The sequence below is a fragment of the Electrophorus electricus genome, chromosome 14 (genome assembly GCF_013358815.1).
Source record: "Electrophorus electricus isolate fEleEle1 chromosome 14, fEleEle1.pri, whole genome shotgun sequence".
In the NCBI taxonomy this organism is placed as follows: Eukaryota; Metazoa; Chordata; class Actinopteri; order Gymnotiformes; family Gymnotidae; genus Electrophorus; species Electrophorus electricus.
The window spans coordinates 8,253,332-8,280,455 of record NC_049548.1 but is presented as its reverse complement, the minus strand read 5'-3'; the positions used below and the strand labels follow the sequence as shown (position 1 = coordinate 8,280,455).

Genomic DNA, 27,124 nt, shown 5'->3' with positions numbered 1-27,124 from the left:
TGTTAAATGCATTGACGGGTACTGTGGATTCATAGTCCACACAATCAAGTGTTTGGTTTTATTCATTAAAATGAAAGAAAAATATAGTTTTATTTGACTTTGGTATTGTGGGGGCTCAGAAGGCAACTCTTCATTGGAGAAAGGTTATAATCCAGCAGTACTTCAGGAATATGGACTTTTAGTAAGGCTCACAGATCTAGGCATTCTGAAATGTGAATTTATCCTCAAGTTGCAAGAGGTGTGTTTTATGGTCTTTGAGTTCCCTAGGCTAGGTCTGGAGGGCCCTCAAGTTAGGTCATGTCTTCTTGCAGAAGTTATACCCTTTCTTACCAAGAAGCTTTGAAGGCCTGATAATAGGGTTGAAAAGCAAACTTGGCGGAGCCAGGAAGGGTCTTGATAACTGAGGCCCTCCAGGAGGGTGTTGTGGGTCATCTTAGGAGTGAGAATGGGGAGAAGGTTGTGTTCTCCAGTATGTTTTCTTGGCACACCCCGAGCCTTGTGATACCTGTGGATGGACATTTGAACAGTAAGGCTTACCTAAGCATTGTCACCATTCATCCCTTCATGTCAGCTGTTTATACAATGGGAGAAGGTAGAACTGGCAGTTCAGAGCATGTCAATACCTCCGTCTACTTTTCAGAGATTGTCAACACAGGCCAGGTTTCATACAGAATGATTTCAGCACCTATCAGAATCTATGCCACAACAACTTGCTGCAGTTATGAAGTTCAAAGGAGGTCCAATACACTAGATGGGTGTTGCTTATAAAGTGGGCATTAATTGTATAGTGCTAGTGATTAAATGTCATATATAGCAGTTTTCTAGTTAATCATGTAGGTTATATTTGATTCCTATGCATTTATTCTAATTTAAATTATCTGTTTTTTCTCTCTTTATCCCTTCTATCATTTAGTGCATTATCCACTATATTATTGCTGGTGAGTTAATAAACATGCCATTAGTTGTTAGCTTTGTGGCTTTGCTAGTGGTATTTTTCACCCTTGGTAGATGATCACTAATTATTGTCAACTTGTGGCTTCCTGTTGGGATTAATTAAAATATTTCCATATGGAATGGGGGAGCATTTCCTGGTTAACTTCTGATCTATGAGTTATGTGATCAGGTGTGATCTGAACTGACCACTGAAAAAACACTCTACAATTTAGCAAAGTGGTGCTAAAGAATACGACTATCTAGATTGGGAACTGCCACATTGCCACATTGAGCACTGGGACCCCCCCCCAGGGCTGTGTGCTCAGTCCACTGTTGTCCATGCTGCTGACCTATGACTGTGCAGCATGCCACAGCACGAAACACATCATCATGTTTGCTGAAGACATGACCTTGGTGGATCACCAAGGAACAACAAATCAGAGAGGACGTGCAGCAGGTAACAGAGTGGTGCAAAGTCAGCAATCTTTCTCTGATTGTGGACAAAACAAAAGAGATGGTGATTGACTTTAGGAAAGTAACATCAATGGCTCCTTTGTGGAAATCTTCAAAAGCACCCAAGTTCCTTAATATCCAAATAGCAGAGAAACTCACCTGGACCCTCCAGGTGGGGAAACCATCGCTTACCAGCATTCTGACCTGCTTACTGGATGAGAGAAGTCCTGGAAATCTATAGGAAGATCACAAAAAAAAGGATATTTACATAATTTAACTGACACTTACATCGTTTAGCTTTCCAATTACAAGTCAAGTAGTTTTAACACTGAACTACCACTGCCCTGTTTTTTCTCTAGTCTTTAAAAATATTAGCTTAGTTAGAGAATGAAAAAATCTTTGTTATCTTTAATTTTCCAGAAAACATATATGTATAAATTTCTTTGTCACATAAAATGAGGAAATGTTTTGATGTTACTGAGGCATAAAATGGAGAAAGCACTAATTTTTGGATTTGCATGTCAATTTGCTAACATTTTTAATGCTTTTGCATAATGTGACAAACATGTCACAAAATATACTTTCTCATTTATGTGATTATGTCACAAATTGGACCTGAGAATTGGTTGATATGAAACATGTAGGAGGTGGTAAAGCCTATATAATTTCAATTTGTTTTGTAAACAGACTGATGTTTCTTATTTGGCATACAAACGATACAGCCTGAACTCGAGTAGATTTTGAAAACAGGTGCTGTTTTCTGCTGAAATAAAATATCTATAATTAAATGAGTAAATCACAAACACTCAACATTCAAAATACCAATACCAAGTAGAATACTAAATACATTTGAGTTTAAACTTCAAGCTTCATCATATGGTGAGTTGAGAATGAGGGTGGGCTGGTAAGAATATGTGTATCTTGTTGTTTCTAATTTACCTTTCATCTTCTAAGAGTGTAGGAAACAGACTGGATAAACTATATTGTTCATCATTTTTGTCTTTCTTTTGATCAAAGTTGTTTCTTCACAGTGCAAGTACTTGTAAAATGTTCCAATAAATAAAAGGGCAATATTCACTTTTATATTCCCAATGGCAACAACAATAAGAATGATAGACAGTCTGAAAAAAGTGACAACTCAAGCATATTCACATGTTGCTGTTGGAGCATAATACCCAAAGTGCCCTGCATTGCACCAAACCACTTTTCAAGCATTGCCCCCTGAGGATGACGGCTCTTGATCTGATCTGAATGGCAAAAAAAATAAAATGAAACTCTTTTCAGTGGGCATGCAAATCAAAGCCACTACTGACCGCTGACAACCTAGTGTGAATCCAGTTGTTTATATGTTCTTCATTCTCCTAAGTGTAACCGGACAATTCTGGAGCAATGTTTTTAATGTTTGGAGCTAACAATTAATCAGATTCAGTAAGAAAAGACTTTGTTCTGCTCTACATCAAGAGGTTTTTATAAATGTTTTCTAAAAAATATTCCATGCAGGTGATGAAACAGCTGAATAACAGATTGACACATGTGAATGTGTGTGTTCAAGAAAGAATTGAATTCCAAAGCTAATTACATCATCTGATGGAATAGAAGTGAGAGAACTACCTTTGGGACACAGAGCTGCCAGAAATCTGAAGGCTTAGTCTTGCCTGGGTTGCTATCTTCCAAAGACCTTCCAGTGGCCTTGTTTGTTTATTTGAATATAAATGATGCTCCTACTGCACATCCACAAACACAATGGTTTTAAACACTGAGCTACCCAATTAACCACTGAACCACTAATTGACACTGGAAAAGAATATATATTTGCCCTTTCATTCAGAAGTTCACCTATGACAAGTGCAAAGCAAATTATTACAAATTATTACCTACAAGACTATGGGTTATAGAAATAGCATTACAGCTCAACCTAATTAACAGGGAAAGAGCTCTGTTTTTCAAGGCAAAGATATGAGTGTGTGTGTGTGTGTGTGTGTGTGTGTGTGTGTGTGTGTGTGTGTGTGTGTGTGTGTGTGTGTGTGTGTGTGTGTGTTCATGTGGCTGGAAGGCAATCTTGCATCTATGCTTTGAATTGGGGTATATATTTAGCTCTTCTCATAAAATACTACGTTAATTGTCTCTATTAATTCTGTTGTGTACTTTATAAAGCCTTTTTGAGCATATTTTACATCTATTAGTTTTGTACTTCATTTGATTATTCCAAACCCTAAGCCATCACAGCATAAATCACATACTGTAACTATTACAGGGTGAGATCAACAAGTAGCGTTGCTGAACACACTTGCAAATAAATGATAACCAATGACTGAGTCAAGCACGCTGTATGTCATAAGTAAACAGGTCATAACTTCACACCTTATACTTTTTTGCAGGTACCTATGTGACAAAAGTAACAGCATCAGATGCAGATGATCCCACCTATGGGAACAGTGCAAGAGTGGTGTACAGTATCCTGCATGGCCAGCCATATTTCTCTGTGGATCCCAAGACAGGTGAAATCTAGAAGTGGGGCCATATCCCTGTAAATGACAAAACTTAGCTTTATGACAACTATATATATATATATATATATATATATATATATATATATATATATATATATACACACACACACACACACACACACACACACACACACACACCCTGGTACAGAGGAGTGAAAAAAGTTTGGGAATGTATTTCTGTCAACAGAAGTCAATGTACAGGTTTCAATTTAATTACAAAGTATTGACCCCATTAAACAAATGGAGAAAGACTGCTTGATTTGATTACATTGTGGTCAGCCATGGCAATAGATTTGCATCACAGGACAATTCTAAACTGTAACTCATTTTGATTTTGAATAGTGGGAAAGCAATGGACACACTGTCACCTCAATAGCCCCACGGAGATCAATGTTCATGCAAGCAGGTGGTACATTTCACACAGCCCAATAATCAACAAGTACAAGCAAAATAATACCAGCTTTTTTGTGTATGGGGGTAAGATTATATAACACAGCAAATGCAAGCTGTTTTGCAAGGTTCATATGAAGAAAATATCTCAGTTAAGTGTTGATATAAATATAAGTATATAAAAATTAAATATATAAAGTAAAACTTTTTAACCAAGGCTCAAAACAACATAGTTTTCTATTAGATCAAATGTAAAGTCCTCACCAATCCCTTACTCCAGTGTTAGGATAGAGCAAGATATTATTACCCTAGGGAATACACAGACTATTGGCAGAGTACTGATTAGATTTCCTATGAATACACATTTTCTGCCGCCTTTGCGGGTCTCAGTGTAACATAGAAAAAGAAGAATATCAAAATTCATCATGTCATGCTATTTCAACACTGTGAACTCTACCATCAAAAACAAAAGGAAATAGGCTGGGGGAAAGACGAGATCAACAGAGAGAGGGAGGGAGAGAGAGAAAGAGAAAGGAAAGAGACAGGAAGACAACAGAAGCCTCAATCACTGTACACTTCACAGAGCAACATGTTTCAGAGCTCCCCTAAATCTGATAAAAAGTCAAAAACAGAGGCCTTTGATGGTGCTCACAGGCACACAAACCCAGGAGATCAAACATGACATTCCTTTTCCATATTACCTGATACTAGTGTTGCAGGAAACACCCCCATGACCCTTTTAACCACCCACCTTCATATCTAATCTGACCTGTGAGATGCTTGCTTGATCTGTAAAAACGCAATACTGCACTGGGAAAAGCATTATATGAGCTTTTGGTACTGGAAAGGTATTTATTTGACAAGAAGCAAGCTATTCAGACATTGTCAGCTGATTCAGTCTGCCTAGAGAGAACATCTCTTGGAATATCCTCCAGACTGAAGCTCAAAGGATCAGACTTCTGCCCTTTTAAAGCCATTTTATGTGTATTTTTACATGTATAGGGACACAGGAACTGGAGAGTGAATGCCATATCTTTTAAAAAAGTTCTTTATTTACTAACTTTGCATCCTGAAGTTTGATTACATTTCTGTATTTTTTTTTTTTTTACATCTTACTGTAAAAGTCTGCCAAGACTACTATTCCATTGACCCTTGCTTTTTCTTTCATATCTGTACATCTACTGCTCATCTCTTGACCTTTTATAATTTATTTTATTATTACCTGTACCTTTTAATATTTGTTTTCATTTTCTATACTTTCACCAAATCTCTCTAATACCATTTTCAAATCCTATCTCCTCATCAACCTTCTCCTTCCTGCACACTAACCCAGTTGTCTGACAGCCTTCTCTTTCTCTGTTTCTTTCTCTGTCTGTCTGTCTGTCTGTCATTCTTTTTGTCTCATATCTTTGGTGTAAAGGAGTTATTAGGACTGCTCTTCCCAACATGGACCGGGAGGTGAAAGAGCTCTATCAGGTGCTTATCCAGGCCAAAGACATGGGCGGCCAGCTGGGGGGTCTGGCAGGGACCACCACCATCAACATCACTTTGAGCGATGTAAATGATAACCCACCAAGGTTTGCCAAAAGTAAGACACTGCATTTTGTGTCCATCACCCAAACTCAAGTTCATCACAATGAAAATTAAGTGTGAAGATATTTTTATTACACAATTTTCACAGAGTAGAACTGTAAAAATTATTTCCTTTGATTAGTTATGTCTTGACATTTATGGTGCTAAATTATCTGCAGTAAAGGACAAGCAAAGCATAGAGAAACATTTTTCAACAAAGTCTCAAGTGCATGGATGCTGTATTTACAACTCCAACCTGACTGTTTTCATGCTTTTACCTCATTTTGAACACTTTAACTGAACAAAGATGATTGTGTAACATTTAAGTATTACTGTCCATATAGCTGCTGTTATTCTGTATACTGCGAGGCCGATTCCCCTACAAGCTTTCACAAATTTCATTAACTTCGGCAGGTGTTCAAAATCTGCTGATATGATGCGCACTGAGGCTCAAAACACCTTTATGTCTTAGGGGAGAGTAAACAATGCAAACAATGTAAACTTAGACGACAGTTTGTTTTTGAGGTATTAATCAAGTATACATAATTTGATTTCTTGTTCTAACTTGCATATCACTGCATAAATCAAACAAAATGAATTACTGCAAAGCAACAAAGTATCAAACCATTCTCTACTGAAGCTGTGACCTTTCTGAAACAAAACAAAATGAAAAAAAAAAAGATACTACTTAACTTTAGCCTCCATATCAGTCAACACGTATTACTTAACTTTAGCGTCCATGTCAGTCAACAACACTTTTTAAAGGGCCAAAATGAGCATGGGTCCCTCACTCACTTTCACTTTTGTAGATTTATTATGCCAGCATAACTATTTAAAGAATGTTTTTTGTTCTCAAAGGTCTTACATAGCACATGTATAAATTTGTAAGTATTGACTCTATTGGGTGCTCCATCATGCCAGAGTACCATTAGCAGTGGATGCTGTAAGCAGGTTCAACATTGTGGGCACGCTCCCCTGTGCTTGGTTTCCCCACCCCTACATTGTTTGTCTCCTTTGGTACATTGGTCTAATGCATATAATGACTTCTTTATTAGCTGAGGTGTTTTTTTTTTTTTCTTTAATTCCAGCATGGCCACCAAGCATTAATGTCAGCTAATCTGTTTCTCTGTGTGTGTGTGTGTGTGTGTGTGTGTGTGTGTGTGTGTGTGTGTGTGTGTGTGTGTGTGTGTGTGTGTGCGTGCGTGTGTGTGTGTGTGTGTGCCTGCGTGCGTGCGTACGGGTGTTTGTGTGATGTAGATGTAGATGTGTTCTCAATATATCTCATTATATTGAAAACATTTAGAAAGTCTGCTTTCCAGGAGTGCCATTAATTTCAAATCTACAGGTCACAATATAATTTTTTTTTGCTCATTTCACTTTGTCAGTCCAAAAAGTTTTATTATGTGCTTAATGTTTTATCATATCTTAGGTATATTTCACTTTCGCGTGTCCGAGTCCAACAATGTGGGGACTATTGTGGGCACAATCAAAGCCCATGATCTGGACATTGGCAAAAATGCTGAGATTGACTATAGCATCATCCCTGGAGACGGAGGAGCCATGTTTGACATCACCACGAATGAGCACAACCAGGAGGGCATTATCGTTCTCAGACAAGTAAGGCATAAATATACACACACTCGTACACACATTCACACAGGCAACATTATACCCTTTCCCTTATAAAACTTGCAGAACTGGAACATGTAATGTGGGTATAATTCTCCACCATTTTAAAAAATGTACATGACTATTCAACATTAGTAAGGCATCTGTAAAGAAATTGTTGTAGTATTGTTCACTATATAAACTGGCAGGCATTCAATTGTTATCTGATAAGGGAAATCCAGTATTTTTAAGTATAATACATAATGTGCTTTCATACTTTGCTTTGGGTGTCTGTCGGAGTTCTTGTTTAAAACAAGCTGTTCTTTTTATGTGTGAATGTTTGAGTGGGTTGAGTTCTTCTGTACCATCTGGTCAGGGTGTCTGTTATTTGTTGCTGTTTGACATCCTCTGAATATGACAAACATTTAATGTTTGCGACTGATTATATGTTACTTTTCAATAATGGATTATTTAAATACTGCTTCACTGAAAATGATGGCACATGGCATTTAAATAACACTTTGCAGACTTAAACCTACACAACATAGAGTATTATATTCTTATTTCCACTTCCTGGAGAAGCCAGATGACAGGCTAGCCTATATTAGCACAAATAAAGAGAGATGCTTGGCAGAAAGTGCTCTCCATAGCCATATGATTTCTTACACTTTCTTCATAATACTCCTAGTACAAAGCTTCAGAACAAGCATACTGCTATTCCCTTGCACTCATGATGGACTGCATCCATCTTACCCATCTAAGAGAGTAAGAGGGAGCATTTATATATATATATATATATATATATATATATATATATATATATATATATATATATATATATATATATATATATATACTCTGTGAATGTATTTTAGGTTTGTCTCATTTCCTATAGGCACACACAAAGAGAAAGGAATCAACAGTCCCAAGAAAAGCAATCTATGTTAATTCTCAAATCCATGTTAAACTCACACAAACCTTTACTTCACACCCACTCACACACACACACACACACACACACACACACACACACACACACACACACACACACACACTCCCCAAAGTGCAACTTGCACATATTCTCCTGTAATTAAATTTGTGAAGCTATAAACTGCTTTGGTAGTGATTCCAAATCCTGTTTGTCAACACATCACCATGAAGAACCACAAGAGAGATGATGAATGCAAAATAGAGCTAGAAAAGCTCTGTTTATATCAGCAGTCATCTTCCTTCAATATCATATATGAATCTAAAATGCAGAAAGATTACTGTCAAACCTCAGCTGTGTCAGGGCTTTTTCTTGATGTCAATTATAACAGATCACATTATTTTCCTTTGTCATCCTTCTAATATTGTTCCATTTTTACTAGTGAAAGCAAGATGCATACAAATCAGGAAATTCTTGTACCTTAATGAATCTACGAAATATTTCTCCTCCATTTGGGGCAATAAACTAAGCAAAAAGTTAAGCTCAAAAGGACAAATGCAAGTAGGTCTGCAAATAGTTTGTTTTTTTCTCTATACACATATTCTCAATATTGGGGTAGAGTGGAAAAGGTTTATTGAGTAATGATTAACTTTCTACACATTTTGCAGTTCATGGACATTTGACCCACAGGCTTTAATGTTTCCTGACCAAGCTTAATTTTATGTTGTAAATCTACTTTAAATATAGGAGTAGAAAATGCCAAGTTTATAGCAATGTTGTATGTGCATTCAATTTTACAACTGATTTTTAGGTGATTTTACACTGCCATACGATTTTTTTTTCTGTCTTCTGGTGAGACACACGATTTTGGATTACATGGGCAACTGACAGAGCTCACTGTGTGCATGCATGTGTTTTAGGCATTTATGTATTTTCTGGGTTCATTTAACAATGCCTTTTATCTATAGAATGTCTAGGTTTTAAGCATATTTAGACCTAAAACCCATTGTGTAGGTGTGTTTGCATTAAGGTTTTTTAAGCAGGTACATTTAGGATTAAGATGAATAGAACCCTACCACTAATGCACTTGTAATTCATAAAACAAACTAGATTGGAGATTAGTGCTCATTTTTACTATATAGTATACATGGGATAATGCATCAAAAAATGTCATTTATATGCATTTATGAAATATTACTTTGTGTACGTTTTGTTGTCAAAGGCTGAAATGCACATTTCCTGATGTGTAAATGTCTTGTAAAAGTTTTTGGGTTTTTTTTTTTTTTTTTCAGCCATTCATTTGGAATTGTAAACCACTCTTTGCTTGCTGCTGATACTCCATATGATATTAATGAAAATGAGCATGCATAAAACACCATCCTTTACCATTTTAGTTTAAAGTCTACATGTTGCTCTTCTGCTCAAAGCCTGATTAGTGTGTGTGTGTGTGTGTGTGTGTGTGTGTGTGTGTGTGTGTGTGTGTGTGTGTGTGTGTGTGTGTGTGTGTCCTGCATCTGCTCTGTCTTTCTTGTGGTCCGTGTGAATAGTAGGGGCAAGTGAAGTAGTTTCGCATTCTTTTAAATTCAAAATTGTGTCCAAACGTTACATTTGACATAGGTTATATATTATGACATCCTGCTAAATGACTAAAGTTTATAATTATATGCTGTTACATTCATGAGGTTCAGCATGCAGGTTTGGTCGATTTGAATTTAGGCATAATTAGTAATTTGTCTAGACATTCACCAGTTCTATAGAGCATCTTTCTGTGGAAACTTTCTGCTTAATCTAAGACATATGCAAACACCACTCTCACATATATTAATGATTTTTAAAAAGAGTCACAGACTGCTACTAAAATGAAAGAGATCACACTAAATAGATAAAAATCTATCTAAATAGATAAAAAAATGAGCAGTGTGTAGGGTGAGTCTTTATTCATAAAACCTCATAGCATTAGTCTGTCAGCTACACCATAAAGCCATGGAGAATTTCACTGGATTTTACACTTCAGCATGATTTAAGTCCAGCACAGGAATTGTGTGATTGGACTTCAAAAGATCAGTAATGAGCCTTTGAAAATTGGGCATCTAATTATTTTACTGTAACACAGTACTACCAGCAACTGACTCAGATGACAGAATTTGCTGAATCCGAGACACAATGCAGAGAAACAGAACTGCACCAGACATGTGGCATGTTCTGCTGAATTACACTATGAGTACATTCCAGATGTTACTATGGCATTGGTCTTATTCATTTGTGACAGGATTAGTGAGAGAAGAGAGGCTAAGATAGGAAAGGACATAGACCAGAATAAAGGTTTTGTAAACAATTCAGCAGGAGTAAAGGAATACATCCACACAAACACATCCACACAGACAAAAACATACAAAGACACACATGCAATGGAAGGCAACACAAATAATTAACATGTTTTAGAAAGGTTTAGTAATTTAAAAAAATTAACTAAATCAGTCAACCAACAATTTACCCATTAAAAGGCTGAATATGACAAATTGCATTCATAGCCCTTATTCAGTCACAGGAGCATGCCATAATTGCCTTCTATCAGAAAAAGAATGCAGTGCCATCAGTGCTGAGTGATCGGTATGGTCTGGTGATCTTTCATGATGTGGCAGATTGGAATATGTTAGTGTTAAGAGGATCAGCGGTAGGAGAGGGACCCAGACTGATCAGCTACAGCATGAAGGAGGGTGCAGATGAGCTCGTGGGGGGTTTACAGTGCTCCACCACTAAATCCTGATTAAAGGAGACAAGAGACATGACCCAGCAATACTGCATATTGTCACAGTGAAATCTGAGCAGCAAATGAAAGCTCGGCACACACACATACGCGCGATATCAAATAACTTAGCAAAAACTTTACACAGATATAGATTCGTTTTCGCATATTGTATTGTTGAGTGGTAAGGAGGCGGACACATGCAGAGAACAGCGAGATTTATTCAGGGAAAATCAGGGTCGGTATAATGGTCCTGGGTCATATTACCAACACGGTGAGTACAGGGATACATGATGAACAAACAAAACACCCAAAGGCAAACGGGAAACAGGCTAAAACAAACACAATGATTCAAATATAAATGCATGCAGGGAGTCAATAAACAACCGCAATGAACAGCCAAAACTAAGGGAACAAGGCAGGGTTTAAATGCAATCAACTAAACGAGGGGTGGAGAAAAGGAAACTATGGAATGGAACTGAAAAACACAAGACGGAAAATATGGAACACGGAAGCTGGGAAGGACTGATCATGACAGTATCCCACCCCAAAGCACGCAACACTGGGGCACACAAAAACAGGAAACACCAAAAACAAAACAGGACTAGGATGAAACACTAACAGGAACAGAATGAGTAAGATGGGGAGCAGGAACAGGACCTAGATGAGACACAGGTGCAGAAACAGGAGCACAGTGAGGAAGAGGCACTGGAACAGAAGCAGACACAGAAACTGGGGCAACAGGAGCACACAGAACAGGACAAGAACCAGGAACAGGAGCCGAAACAGAACCCACAACAGAAAAAAGTGCTGGGAGGGAGGACAAGGATTACAAGAACGCAAAACAGACCAGGCCAGGGACAAAGGAACAGGAACAAAAAGAGACACGGGCAACAGTACAGACACATGGACGGGCATGGGGAAAGAAACAAAGGGAGACACAGAAACTGGAACTGGCAAAGAAATGGGCACAGGGACAGACAACACAACAGGAGCAAAAACAAAATCAGGTAACGGAGAAGGCAAAAACAATGGGGCAGTAGGAGCAGGCAACAATGGAGACATAGGAGGCCCACAGGGAACAGGAGACACAGGCCAGGATGGGACGGGCGGGAACACAGGGGCAGATGCAGCAGGAGGGCTTCAAGGAGCAACCACTGGGACAGGCCTGGCATGAGGCACGGGGACTTGTGGAGTGGTTTCTTCCAGTCCAGGAACAGGAAGTGGTGGGTCCCGAGGCGTGGCAGCGGTCATCAGCAGCGGTGGGTCCGGAGGCGCAGCTTACAGGAACAGACCAGGTAACAGGACGGGCGGCATCCACTATGCCGGAAACCGAAACTGGATCAGGATGGGCAGCATCCACTATGCTGGGAACTGGAACTGGATCAGGATGGGTGGTGTCTCTCATGCCGGGACCAGAACCAGGCTCAGGACGGGCAGCATCTCTCACGCTGGGAACACGCTCAGGATCAGGTTAGGTGGCTTGTGAGTTAGCCACAGGTACAGGTTGGGTGACCCTGGAGGAACATACAGACACAGTACCCTCTCGGCAGCGCCCAAGGCTCACGTGAGTGATAGGGAGCTCGCAGTTGTGCTTTAATGTTATCGAGTACCAAACCATGGATTGTCTGTGCATTCATTCCACCTACTCATGTCTTGTGCTGCAGGCTGCTCCCCCCTACAGCATTGGTCAAGACGGGTAGACTCATGGCGCTTACCTGGGATCTCTTCGTCATCAAAATAAATGTGATCCTGCTTTTTCCAGGAACCACGAGATGACCATGTACCCACAGTGCCAGGGGATTTGCTGTCTCTGGTTTGGTGGCACTGAGACGTAACAAACTCGGACTGCATAGAAACAGCCGGAGTTTCGTCCCAGAGGAACAACCACCTCCCAGAGGAGGTCCTTGTTAGGCTGTTCATTCTGTAACGTTGAGCGGTAAGGAGGCGGACACGTGCGGAGAAGCGCGAGATTTATTCAGGGCAAATCCAGCATCAGAGTCAGTATAATGGTCCTGGATCATATTACCAACACGGAGAGTACGGGGATACATGATTAACAAAGAAAATACATGAAGGCAAACAGGAAGCAGGCTATAATAAACACAATGATTCAAATATAAATGCACGCACGGAGTCAATAAACAACCACAATGAACAGCCAAAACTAACAGGGGAACAAGGCAGGATTTAAATAAAATCAACTAAACAAGGGGCGGAGAAAACGAATGTATGGAAGGAAACTAAAAAACACAATACAGGGAAAATATGGAACACGGAAACTGGGAGGGACTGATCATGACACATATAGGCAATGTCAAAAGCCTACACAATAACTCTCAAATATGAATACAGTGCATAGAATACTTGTTACTATGACTGCATTTTCTGTTTAAACTTTCTTTACCTGTGGATCTGTCCCCAAAAAGTTGTTTGCCTGTTTAGTTTTGTTTGTTTGGCTGTCAGTAGCCATGATTCCAATGATAGAACTGATAAACAGCATTCACAAGACTGCTAGAAAATTTCCATTTATCAGGTATCAGTTATGTGATAAATTAAAAATGGCATTCTTAGGACAGTTCAAACCTTAGGTATTTTGTGCCAGTGAAATTTTATTCATTCAAAAGGGCGATGCAGCATGCAGAACTTGCTGAAAATCATTCATTGTTCTTTTGTTATCTGAGCCAAACATTGTTGTCCTTTGAAAATTATTGTTCTAGAATATTTTTTGTGACTATTCTACCCAGGCTGTTTGGCCTGCATGCCGATCACCCAAATGTGGCCATTATTCCAAAGTAAGCATGTTTGATGGCTATAATTGAAAGGTTACTAATGTTAAGCAAAGCAGAGGGTATTATAAATATTATTGGAATTTTGGTGAGTGGCATTTTGGACCAGTTCTGTAGTTCTACTCTTTTAGTGGGGTCATCTGATAATCATCCAAAATGAATTCACCTCCCATTAACAAATATAAATATTGCTGGAGCTTCCAGAGAATTCTGTTCTCACACTTGTGTTTGTGTGGATATTAGAAAAAAATAATGCTTAATCTATTTGTGTTAGAAGGTTTAAAAGCCACCTACATCTTCACTTCCAGTCAGCCTAAAGAAAACCATTTAGAACTGAGCACAGTGGAGGAGGCTGCAGGACAGCCCACAGTGGTAGCATTATGCTTACTCTGACCTTTTCAACTGTCCAGAACTCTACTAATATGACTTTTCAAAGTCAGTGTTGGGCAAGTAACCCTCTGAAACTAATGGCCATCAATTGAGCTCTCCATTTCAGCGGTGTCACAGCTATTGCAAGCCATTTGCACTCTCTATTAAAAATGTCGTTAATTTGCTGTTTGAACTGTAAATCTTTGGAGAGCATGTTAACTGCTAAAAGCACTCCCAGTCCTCCTGAGTTACTGCCTTTGGCACATAAAAGTGTAATGACTGAATGACATCATAAAGACCTCAAGTGCCCAAAGAAACCTGTGCAAAGCATAGAATCATAATGACAAAAGGTGGTGATGTGGTATGAAGCACAGATCTTAATGTTATCTGTGTTTTGTGTGCAGTACTGATGCACAAAATTGATTCAGGAATAAACAATGCCACCTATTGGCAGTTTAAGATAGATCTTTTGGGCAGTTGTTCACCTGAAGTAAACCACTTTCCACAATTTACAATGAGTCTAAAATATGCCACTGTACATTTATAGCAATTTCTGTTTGGAGACAAAACAATTACTTTTATTATATAGGTTTATAGGTTTGTGTAGTTAATGTAGTTCTGATGAAATTACATGAAGGAAGAGCATTGTGGGTTGAACATGTGTGGTAGACAGAAAGAAGTTGAAAGTAGGTTCGTGTTCATAAAAGCAAGCATATGTGCCTGTGGGATGCAGACTAATATTTATACAAAATAAGGGAGAATGTGTGGGACAGAGATCTTTTATATCCTATTCTGAATGTTTCATGAATGGGTGGGGGTGTTTGCATTTGGATGTCTTGATGGGGTTCACAGAGGGAAACATTTCAATGTGAATAGAACCTGTGAAAGAAACCAATAAAATCACGTGTCAGTGTATCTGTTTTGGCACATGTAAGAGTGCAGGCATTATCACACTTGTAACCGCTCTACTAAGTGACAAAAGCATCATTTAACACCTTTTGGAAACAAATTTAAAAATGTATTTAGGTCTATTTAGTTCAATTGTTTCTATAATAAGGTATTGCCACATACATGATAGCATCATCCTGACTGCAGCATAAATTAGCCCCAAATTAAACTCAGTTTGTGAATATAGTTTGCTGAGCACTCTACTGATTTAAGATGGCCGACTCTATGCTTCTTTGAACCCTGCTGTGGTGGAGAATGAATTACACCTTGCTGCTTTTGTTCAAAAGAGCACAGCTGTAGTTATGTGGAAACAACACCCTACAGCAATATAACACTGATAAACTAAAGAAAGGCAGTTTACTGTGGACATGCCCATTCTTTAGACAATTGGACAGTTTTTTTGTGTATTCGTGGTCTGTTCCAATCAGCATAGAAGATGGAACATATTCTCACAGGGTAGTTTTTGTTACTGTGTTTACAGTACGTACAACCCCACTAACCTACATCATGGAAATTGGTGCAGGCAAAGCTTTACTGCATGTAAAACATGATAAAAAAAAGTAATACATTGCTCCAGTTTAATTTAGAAATATATTGAGTTCTTATTACATAGCCCTGCATAAGTCACAAGTTTACTACTAAATTTATAAAGATGTTTTAATGTTATAACAGACATTTACTGTTCACTGTTCATCTATTTATGGTTTTACCTAATAAACATCATCATCATATTCATCATCTTTCCCCTTTTCCTGTTGAGGGTCTCGGTTATATCAGTCTAAGAAAATCAGCCTGGATTATTCCATTCCCTGTAACAGATTCCAACTCCTCTTATGGGACATCCAGATATTTGAGGGCCATGTGTGGGATATAAACCCTCCTGTGGGTCCTGGTTCAGCCTCTGGGACTCCTTCCAGGGGGACGTGCCTGGAACAGCTGAAATGGAAGCCAACTAGGGTGAATTCTCATGAGATTGGCCAAACCACATAATTTGGCCACTCTCAGCAGTGGCTGTATTCTGAGGCCTCCTGGATTGCAGAGCTCTGCACCCTATCATGGAGAAAGAGTCCAGCAACACACCAGAGATACCTAATATCTGCCACTTGTATTCACAATCTTATTCTTTTGGTCACTATTCATATCTCATGGCCATAGGTTAGGAAGTGGTTGTAGATTGACAAGTACAAAGAGAGCTTCATCCTGGTTTAAGATCCTTCTTAAATACCACAGTCAGATTCAGAGACTGCAACACTCCTACTGCTGACCCAATCTGTTTGTGAAACTTATGCTCACTTTTTCCAACAATCATGAACAAAAGCCCAATATACATGACTCCTCCACAAAGAGCAAGTTTTGTCCATTTACCTGAAGGGAGCATTCCTCTTTTACCATGACAGTACCATGACCTCATATTTGGAGGTAATGATTTTAATTCCAACCACTTCCCATTCAGCTATGAAGCGCTCAAGTGCTTGTTGAAGGTTCTCCTTTGAGGATACTAAGAGGACAAAAGCTTTATTCCCAGAGTCAGTTTCCATCAACAGAGTCTAGTCCATCAGAAACTGACTAACCCATGACTAGCACTAGACTGGTGTTGTACCTGACACCCACCCTTCACCCTGCAGGTAGTGAATTTGTACAACGGTTTCACATTGTGCTTTCAGGCTGAGCCTGACTGGATTATATAGGTATCTTGCTTATGAACACTTTTCAACACAACAACATTCTGATTCTCAAAAGAGCCTAGTAAATATGCACAGCAGATTGAATTGGTGTTAACAGTTACACAACTATAGCTGTTTCTTGATTCTAGCTAGTAAAAAAAAAAAAAAAAAAAAAAATATATATATATATATATATATATATATATATATATATATATATATATATATATATATATATATATATATATATGAGCTTTGTATGAGTTCAAGGTAACAGAATTTGTTGGTTTAATACAAACCAATTATTTACATATTACAATGGTATCAGTGCTTCAACGCCACCCCAACTCTGTTCTCAGCTCTAATCCAATTGTCTTCACCAGCAGACTCAGAATTTATTCAGTCTTATCTTGCGCAAGAGCAGTTTGTCACCAAAGACCAATCAAAAGTGACCTCGTACTGGTATCACCACACCAATCAGGAAATGACAACAATCTGAAAACACATTAACAGGAACTTACACTTGGTATGACACTGACTTAAGTCCTGAATACAGAACAATTACCATTTGTGGTGAGGCAGGTGACCACTGATGTTCTGTGTAAACATTTCATTAGTTTCTTTGTCTTCTTCTCCTTCATAATTCATTACAGCAGTATAGCAATTTCGAAATACAGGAAACATAAAAGCTTCAGTTGATACAGTATCTAGGATATTGATTGGCATTCTAGCAATGTCTGTTGAAGTAGATCTCTCCCATGTGTTACAGTCAGTTTAAGGTCAAAGGAACATGATCGTCTGAGACCTGTGAGGCCTACCACTGCATGCTTACAAAGACTCAGTCATGCAGCACTACTGAGCCTCTCAACACATACAAAAGAAAAATCTTTGCACTCGATTACACCAAGCAGCTTCCAAATCGCTTACACCGAGTAAACTCCTACAGAAGTCATATAAGTCCGCTCTGGACATATCAGGCTCAAATCAGCTTTTTTATCAGTTAATGTAAAACTGGATTTTATTGTGCATTTCACTGCTGTTAGTCCCTTCTGAAAGAAATAAAGTGCCCCCCCCCCCCCCCCCCCCAGGAATCCTTAGCCACAGACAGCAACCCCAATGTTTTCCACTAAACTGCTAAAAGATTTTACCATGTAGCTATCAATTCAGACGACGGATACTGGAGGAATGCATTATTTTAGCATTTGTTCATTTGAAATTCTATTAGATTAAGGCATTAAGACTTCTTGCATACTGTCATGGATTGTTCTGACGTGCTCTCAGAGGAGGGAAAGCTGAAGAGATTCTTAGCATAGCACCATGTAAAATTTTGATAACGGACACTTAGCTATCCCAACACCAACAAGCCCACAAAATACTTCTGCCTTACACTCTAATGAAAGATTCAGCTCAACTGCGCTGACAATACACATTTAATCATACCAGCAGTTGTCCCAGATTATATGTCAGTTTTGTGTAGTATATAAGAACTAGAGTTGCCTACACACAGCACTACAACAAAGGTGCCATCCATGCTCAAGAAATCCTTCAGAGGAAGCCAGCCATTCTGCCACTTAGTGTATCACCGTGCTTATTTTTCATCCCTTTCCTCATTCTCTCTATTGGGGAAAGGAAGAAGTGCAGCTGAGTTAATGTAATAGCACTCTCAACACAAACATATCCAAAGCTTATTGAAAATGCATCGTCTTGTTTCAGTTTCCAAAAGAGGGAAGCAGCAGAGAGCAGTGGAGGGGTCATCGCAATGTGAACAGCTTCCCCATGAATGAGGCACTGTATCACGGGGACACTAACAGGCATGCTTTGGCAATTAGATGACAGAAAATCTTCTTTCATTGACTGATACGCATGAACACAGCACAACAGCACGTGCAGTGACCCTGTTTCTCACAGGATGACATGTTCTGTGGACCGTGGAGTTAGACAGGCCTGGTGACTGCTAATGAACATGAGCCCTCATGTATGAAATTTCTTTTCAGAAATGTCACTTTATTTAAGGAATAAAACATATTTTTACTTAATGAAAAAAAATGGATTCCTAAGAAAGCTGTGGGGTCTCAACACCTGCTTGTTCCCTTACAGTATTATTGTACTGGCGACAAAACAAGTATTCCTATGTGCTCTGCCTAAATTAAGATAAATTAGGATGGCTCTATATATGTTTCATCATAGTTCAGGTGAAGTTACCAGTGAAAATTAATTATCTTAAAATTTATGGAATTCTGATTTACATAGTGGTAAATAAACATACCAGTTAAAGAGAAGAGCAAAACAGATTCATTTAGTGGCATTAATTTACTAACACTAACACATTTTTATATATTCTATTTAGAAAAGTTTGCTTAACCCATATTTGTCCTAGCATTTAGCAATATATTTGATCAACTGCTTCACATTCTTTGCTTGCACAGCACTTTAGCTTACACAGCTGATGAGATGTCCTATTTCTCAAGAAACCTTTTTTGTATAATGTGTATTACTGCTGATTAAGAAACATTTAAATACTGTGTATTACTGCAGATTTTAAAAAAATCATTGAAGCACAGGAGTTGCAATCTGAATTTTAAAACATTTGTTAGGTAACATTGCTGTTGTAGATATATTTAAACATGTACTTCATGTGGACAGGCAAAAAAAACGTGAAACTGACATAGCCACAACATACAGTAAAAATACCATCTAATATTGAATTCCCTACTTGATTTCTGAAACACACTTATGCACTGAATATGGAAGATACGATGAAATGTTGCTCCGAACATCTTTACCTAAGCAAGGACAACTCCTTGAGTGAGGCCATGCATGCACAATTATTCAATTCCCACAGTAGGTGTTGATGGGACAGGTCAAGATCTTCTGAAAATCTTTGTTGGCAACCACAATGGTGCAAGGAGGGAGCACATTAACATATCAAAGAGGCTGCTAGCATGAAGCCCTGAATTTAAAGTGTGTCACTTTGGTGACGTTTCAGCTCTCTGATACATACACACACACAAAATTGGGTAGTTGTCTCATTCTTTCACACACACACACACACACACACACACACACACACACACACACACACACACACACACACACACACACACACACACACACACACAAACACACACACACACTTGCCCGAACTCGAGGTCTTTGATGTTCATGGTGCAGATATATACAACTTTTATTGTACAGTTCAAAGGAACATGCCAAATCATGTAACACATTTTGTCTTTTGTTGGAGGACAACATATATGAACAAAATTAGATTTTTTAAACAGGTGATATACATTCTAAGATAAAATAAAGTAAAATAATTCAAATTGAAATAGTTCATACACTAATATCTTTTTTGTTAATGCACATGCCACACAAATATATCTTATAATTGTCTTGTTAGAAGTGATCATGTAGCTTGAAAGACATCAAATTTAATTAAACTTCAGTTTTGGTAGTGAGGGAGATGTTGCAATTAGGAATTCATATCCTTCTGATCAATTTTGAATCATATTAGTTTGAAAGATTTCAGACAATACAATTTTGGGTGGTTTACATTAATTATTTAAACACCAGACTTAATTATGTATCCAATAGGATATAAAGGAGCACTACAAAACATATTGACCTATTTTAACCTATTCTCTAGAGTAAATATGCATGTCCATTGGACAGATAGATGTTCAATGTGCACATGTGTAAGTGCCCCCCACACTCCCCAAAAGCCATTTTCATTACCCCAATATCTTCTTCTTTGCCAGCTCCTTTCCTCTCTCTCTCTCTCTCCCTCTCTCTCTCTCTCTCTCTCTCTCTCTCTCTCTCTCTCTCTCTCTCTCTCTTTGCAAAGTCATTAACTAGGGATATTGGCATGATACTACAGGGTAGTAGCGTATGTTAAAAGGGCAATGATGCTTTGACATTCGTCCTTGGTTAACCCACACAACCTTCAATAAGACAAAAGATTCCTCTGACATTTAATCATCGTTCATGTCTACTGGGAGTAGTGAGCAGAAAGTGAGAGCACACGGACACATGCACGTATACACACACACACACACACACACACACACACACACACACACACACACACACACATGCACATATCCAAAAATACTTATTTTCTCCATTTCACCCCCCCCCCCCATTTCCCTTCTCCATCACCTGTTCTCAGAACATGTTTTATCATATTGGAATCTAATCTAATTTCTGAGTAATCTGGAATGTTGAGGCATTCACATGTCATTAATCAGACTTCCATAACATAGAGACTGGGCTCTTGAGCTTTTTTCTGACACTGTAAAAGAAAAGACCAAATAACATTTAGATCTGTTGTTGTGGTTGCATTTATTTACCTTATTTATCACTACTTTATTTACCTACATTTAAAGCCAGAAATGGGTGTGGGCTAAGGTTTTACATTTCACTGACACTTTTTAGCCAAAGCAACTTACAATTTCCTGCAATGGCAGGAAAGCAAAAAGGATTTGCCAGAATAATTGAAGACACAATTGGGCATCCTGTTCTTAAATTCCACTGCATGATACAGCAGGAAAATCTCTGTGCAAATATGTCAAATTCTGAACACTGTGATGGCAACAGTTGTGAAAATTGTGTCAGGTGGCTGAGTAGTGGAAAAGTGCTTGAGAGTTTTGTGAACTGCATTGATGCAATCAAAGCCTTTCTTGTTGAAAAGGACCAGCATTACCCTGAGCTAGAGGATGTCAGGTACCTTGAGAAGCTTATGTTTTTGACAGTCATTACAACACTTGAATGAACGCAATGTCTGCATGCAGGGAGCTGGACAAAGAGTCCTGGGACTGTTTGAGATGTGGAAGACATTTATGTCCAAATTTAGTTTATGCAGAGGATATAGAAAAGGATATGTTTCGCTATTTCACACATTTAAGGGAGATTTCCATTCATCATTTGTTCAGCACAGTTAAAATTTCCATTTACATTAGGAAGCTTGAGTCAGAATTGTCCAGGATATTTTAAGATTTTCAGAGATATGGACCAATGTTTTCTTTTCTCATACATCCAGACAAAACTATTGTGAAAGACATGGACTTGTCAGTTTTTGAATGAATGGGCATTGATGATTTTTAAATGCAACTGATTGACTTCCAGAGTTCATCTCTGTGAATTAGGTTTTGTGAACTGCGCACATCACCTGAAACATCCAAAGAAAATGCACAGTGCCTTTTCATGTATTGGACATCACTTCTAGAGAAATTTAACTGTTTTAAGAAGATTGCCTTGGCAATGCTGTCAGTATTTGGGTCAACATATCTGTGTGAGCAGATCTTCTCACACATTAACTCCATCCTCAGACCCTCATGAAGTAGCCTTAGTGCAAACAATTCTGAGGCCTGTGTAACCTTATATACACTACAGATGGATCATCTTAGCAAAGAATGTCAGGGACAAGGATCACACTGAAAAGTAAGTTTTATTAACTGGTTACATGGTAACACTTTGTGTTTATATGACTATACATTCTTGTTTTGTTTTTTTGTTTTTAGATGCAAACATGTTGCCAACCCCTACTTTATAATATTAAATAGCAATTGACCATTTATGGTGGGGCAGGGCTAAAGTGAATATTGTGGGCAGAAGGAAACAAGGCTTATGCCAGAGTTTGGTCTACACAGTAAGGTCCATTTAAATGACAAGTGTAGAACAAGTAGGCATCATTTTACAATACTTACAGTGTGGTTTTTGAAATCTAAGTGGGGTTATCAACTAATTATCAGAGGATTATTATTTCATAGAGTCAGGGTCAGGAAAGAATGATTAATTCTGGCAATTAATTACCTTTCTGTTGTAGTTAACGACCACAAGACAATAGACAATGAGGCACCTTTAAAAAAGTCAAAATTGAAACAAGCAACCCTCTACAATGACACACAGGCAGATGATTTCCACTGTTTTTAAACAATAACCATTTTCTTTTATAACGAGCAGTTAATGTTAAATATTTGACTTCATTTCCCCCAAATAATCAGATCCATTATTTAAGAAGCAGTAAGCGTATTATGCAATTAAACAAGTGTTCTGACATGCTTAAAACTTCACTTCTTTTTTTGGTGCATCTAAGTGGGAATCCAATTAGCAACATTGGATTAGGAGAAAGACTGCAAATGATAAAGTTAGCATACATTGCTAAATACCAACTGATTGTTGTCTGGTTACCAATGTGTCAGGATTAACACGCCTTTGTACCAGAGGTAACTCATAAAAGATCAATTAATTATATTGGTTTAATGAACTGCATAAAAAAGTCATTATTTGGAATTCATATAAATTAATATTTGTTTCTTTTCATTCAATGCCTTTGACAAATTGGAGTAGTTACATGGAGCAGTTTTGACATATTGGAGCAGTTACTTAGAGCAGGTTTCTCTTTTATGCTTTCTTTTCACTCACTAACTGTTTTCAGAAGCTGGGAAGCTGGTGAAACAGCAATCAGTATTTGACATCCTGAAACAATGTGGTTTGTGGTGGTAAGAGGGTGGGGCTGGATTAGTGGAGCAAGACTAAAATAATCAACACAGCCACGCACACGTGTACACACACACACACACACACACACACACACACACACACACACACACACACACACACACACACACACATCACAGCTGAAGACACAGTTTATAATTGTACTGTGAATGAGTGTCTAATTGGCCAGCATGTGATACCAGAATATAAGGCTGTAAATATATGCAATATTGTAAATAACAACTGTAAGAACATAAGAAAAAGTAGGAAAAAATAAAGTAAAAAAATAAATGGGATCCAATCATATGAGAGTAATGTTCAGACAAAATGTTTTAAAGCATTAGCCAGTATCACACATTGAAATACAAAGACACACAAGAAATATCTTGCGAGACTTTAGATTAAAATCCCACAATTTCAGAAAATGTCAAAAGGTACCTATCAAATCAGGAAAACTTCATGATAATCCTGTGGCAGGACATATGGGTATTGTGACAATGTGTGAATCTGAGTTTTCTCTCTGTTCTCAGACTCATTTAGTACAGCCTATCTGTTTTGTTTCCATCCTTTATATCTTTGTTTTGTTTTTTTTGTTTGTTTTTCAAACAGCTTGTGGACTATGAGACAAAGAAAGCCTACACATTTAAAGTGGAGGCATCAAATGCACACTTAGACCCACGATTTCATGGTTACGGCCCATTTAAAGACATGGCAACAATCAAAATCACCGTTATGGATGAGGACGAGCCTCCTGTCTTCACCAAGCCATCGTACACAATGGATGTGTATGAGGACACACCACTAGGCATCATCATTGGAGCAGTGACTGCCCAGGATCTGGATGCCGGAAGCAGCCCAGTCAGGTATGTTCTCAGAGATGTGAACTAGAATATAACACACAAACAGCACAGCGCAGGACACAGCTACTTCAGCAAATGGTAGTCTCAAATGCACTAAGGTACAAGAGTTAGACTATTTTAAAAATAAGAGATTTCTTGTAGTTTGTACTTTATTTCTACACTATTTTTTTCAGTCTGACTTCTGCTTTTATTCAAGCATGCTGAAAATGGAAGTTGGTTGATAATTGATGCACTACCATGGATGCACTGCACTGATGTCCAAACAATACACAAATATTTCCTACAGTTGTTTTCTTCCAATATAAGTCACAATATAAATATTTAATTCAATATAAAACCACAGAGCGGACAGAGAGAGGATATGTGTATGAAAATATACTGTGAGATCCTTTTTTGTTTTATTTTTCCATGGTCTGCCCTGTTGAATTATTTAGAAGTGTTACCGTTGGTATTGTTCTTTGGAGAGTCAGTTACTCACCACAAGACAATGGTTCCAAATGTGCCCTCATGCATGGAGAGCAAAGCTTTTAAAGTCAGAGCGAACTCATCCACTGCATGCCACTAGAAAGAGGAAAACAGCTAAAGTGTTTTTTGATCACCTGCAAATCACAAGTTCCTCTAACTCCTTTTAAACCTTCTTCCTCACAGCTAAAGTGGTGAAAGGGATGTTTCTTTTTTGTTTTTTTTTTTTGTTTTTTTGTTTTTTTAGAAATGGACTCATGAACACAGATTCCTGGCACAAATTCAAATACTGACCTTGAGTACTTCCTTTCATATGAGCACTGCTTCCAATGTAGGCCTGATTTCCTTCATGAATAAAGACTCACAAATTCTTGACTGGATTTTGACTGTTACACTTTAGTTATATACAATATATAATAAATTTTGTTTGTCCTTGTAGTGTAAATGTGGCATTATTGTGAGCATTCATATAGAAAATCACAAAATCCATCCCTATTTACAAATTTCTCATTTGAGTTCCATTATACAAAGATTTCCAGAAAACCTTATATTATAAAATTTGTCATAGTGTAATTTATTAATGGACATATGAAATGCACAGACCTTCCATTACTGGGAATAATTATTTAATTAACTGGCACATCAGCAGTATGTGTATTGTATACTAAAGTATTAATTTTATAATATGCTTTTCATTGTATATTATGGTCTTTCATGCAAGTCTAAGCACAGTAAGAACTGATATGTACACCAACTATGAAAAAATTGTTCAACACACTCATTGCAGTTAAAATATTTGCTCTAAACTGTTTATTGCAGGCTACATGAAATGGACAAAGGACAGGCTTGTGAAGTAATTCCAAATGCAATATGTTGTTGTTTTTATTTGCCATGGTTTATTTTTAGAGAACTATTATCTGTTCATTTGCTTTTTAATGCTTAAGAGAGGCTTACATTTTGTATTGCCCTCTTTTTTTAGTTTAGCTTACATTAACGGTAGTAGAGACTGTTTTGTACATTCTTGCACTAAAATTAAGGACATTAACAGTTATTTTCAGTCATTATCTGATATAGGAATCATTCATTGTTCTTAACCATAGAATGGTCCAGAAATACAGATTTCCTATAGAATAATGTATATTTCTATGAGTACCACAATTAATAAGTATTAAGAGCATGTTCTTATAGTATAGACCACTACATAAATCAAAAGATAGCTGCTGGTAATTTTTGTAGTCTAATAAAATTTTGCTGTTGCAGTGGAAGTCTGAGGTGATCACCAGTTCACAAATCACTACAAGCAGCAGATTCTGAATAAACCCCAGACCAGTGAGACTGTTTGCTTGAATGTTTTATCTGCTCTCTATGCTGCTGTGTGAGCTAGTGTGCTTCAGACTGAAACCTGCTAGAAATATGATGACATAATGGTGAGAGTGACAGTTCTAAAAGATGAGAAAGAGGTCCTTCATCATCAGTGATGTGGAAATTGTTGGCTATTTTAAGACTGTCAACATTTTATAGGAAAACTAGATGGGATGAAACCACTGTGAAGGAATAAAGGCATGAATAATCAACCAAAATTCAGAACAGGCCCAGGTCTGATTAAAATAAATGGTCTAAGTAGAAACCATGCAACCTATATTACAAGTAATATAACAGATAACTAGACGTTCAGTCTGCTAATATTTATATAATCTGTGTCATTAAAACATTGTGCAAGAGTTCGGCACATATAAATTAAAGTACAAAATAGACATTAAAAATCATGAAATCAATTAACATAGTATCTCCCAAATCTTATGTACACAAAATGTTTGGGTCTGATTCACTGAAGCTGTGAGCCTGAGTAAAAGTCTATAACTTGAGCAAAACAAGATGGTGATCATCAGGGCCAAGGAGTGATGCAACAAAACTTCCAGTTATGGTCAAATATTACAGAACATTTGACAAATGTAAAAATGAATAAAAAAAAAATTATTGGGGTTTATCAATAATATGAAAGTCATAAAAATTTCATAGTGAACATGTCCCTTCCATTTATTTATTTAATTCAATGCAATGTTTATTCTATCCCTACAATAGGTATTCAATTGACTGGAAGAGTGACCTTGACAGCTTCTTTGAGATCGACCCTGTGAAAGGAACCATTTCCACCAATGAGCTGCTGGATAGGGAAAGTATAGCCCAACACAACATTACAGTTGTGGCAACAAAAGTTAGTAAGTATGCCCCCTTCAGCCAAGTTCCATTCTTGTTACAATCAAGAAATATTAGATTTCATACAATCAATAGTGAATCTAGTCTCAATGCTATTTATGATGAGCCACAAAATATGACTCCTCTGAATGTGTTTCATTGGCATAGTGTCTTTCTTGACCTCACAAATGTAACTTT

At 37.7% G+C, this 27,124-nt stretch overlaps 1 protein-coding gene across 2 annotated transcripts in view; it reads left to right on the top strand.

Moving 5' to 3' along the window:
- The window catches only part of LOC113576455 (cadherin-12), a 91,419-nt gene that overhangs the window by 49,432 nt on the left and 14,863 nt on the right, over positions 1 to 27,124 (top strand). For both annotated transcript variants that reach the window (XM_027008526.2, XM_035533836.1), the window contains exons 4-8: positions 3,765 to 3,884; positions 5,707 to 5,874; positions 7,288 to 7,475; positions 24,018 to 24,271; positions 26,813 to 26,949. In XM_027008526.2, the coding sequence (XP_026864327.2) occupies positions 3,765 to 3,884; positions 5,707 to 5,874; positions 7,288 to 7,475; positions 24,018 to 24,271; positions 26,813 to 26,949 (867 nt within the window). The remainder of the gene's footprint in view (positions 1 to 3,764; positions 3,885 to 5,706; positions 5,875 to 7,287; positions 7,476 to 24,017; positions 24,272 to 26,812; positions 26,950 to 27,124) is intronic.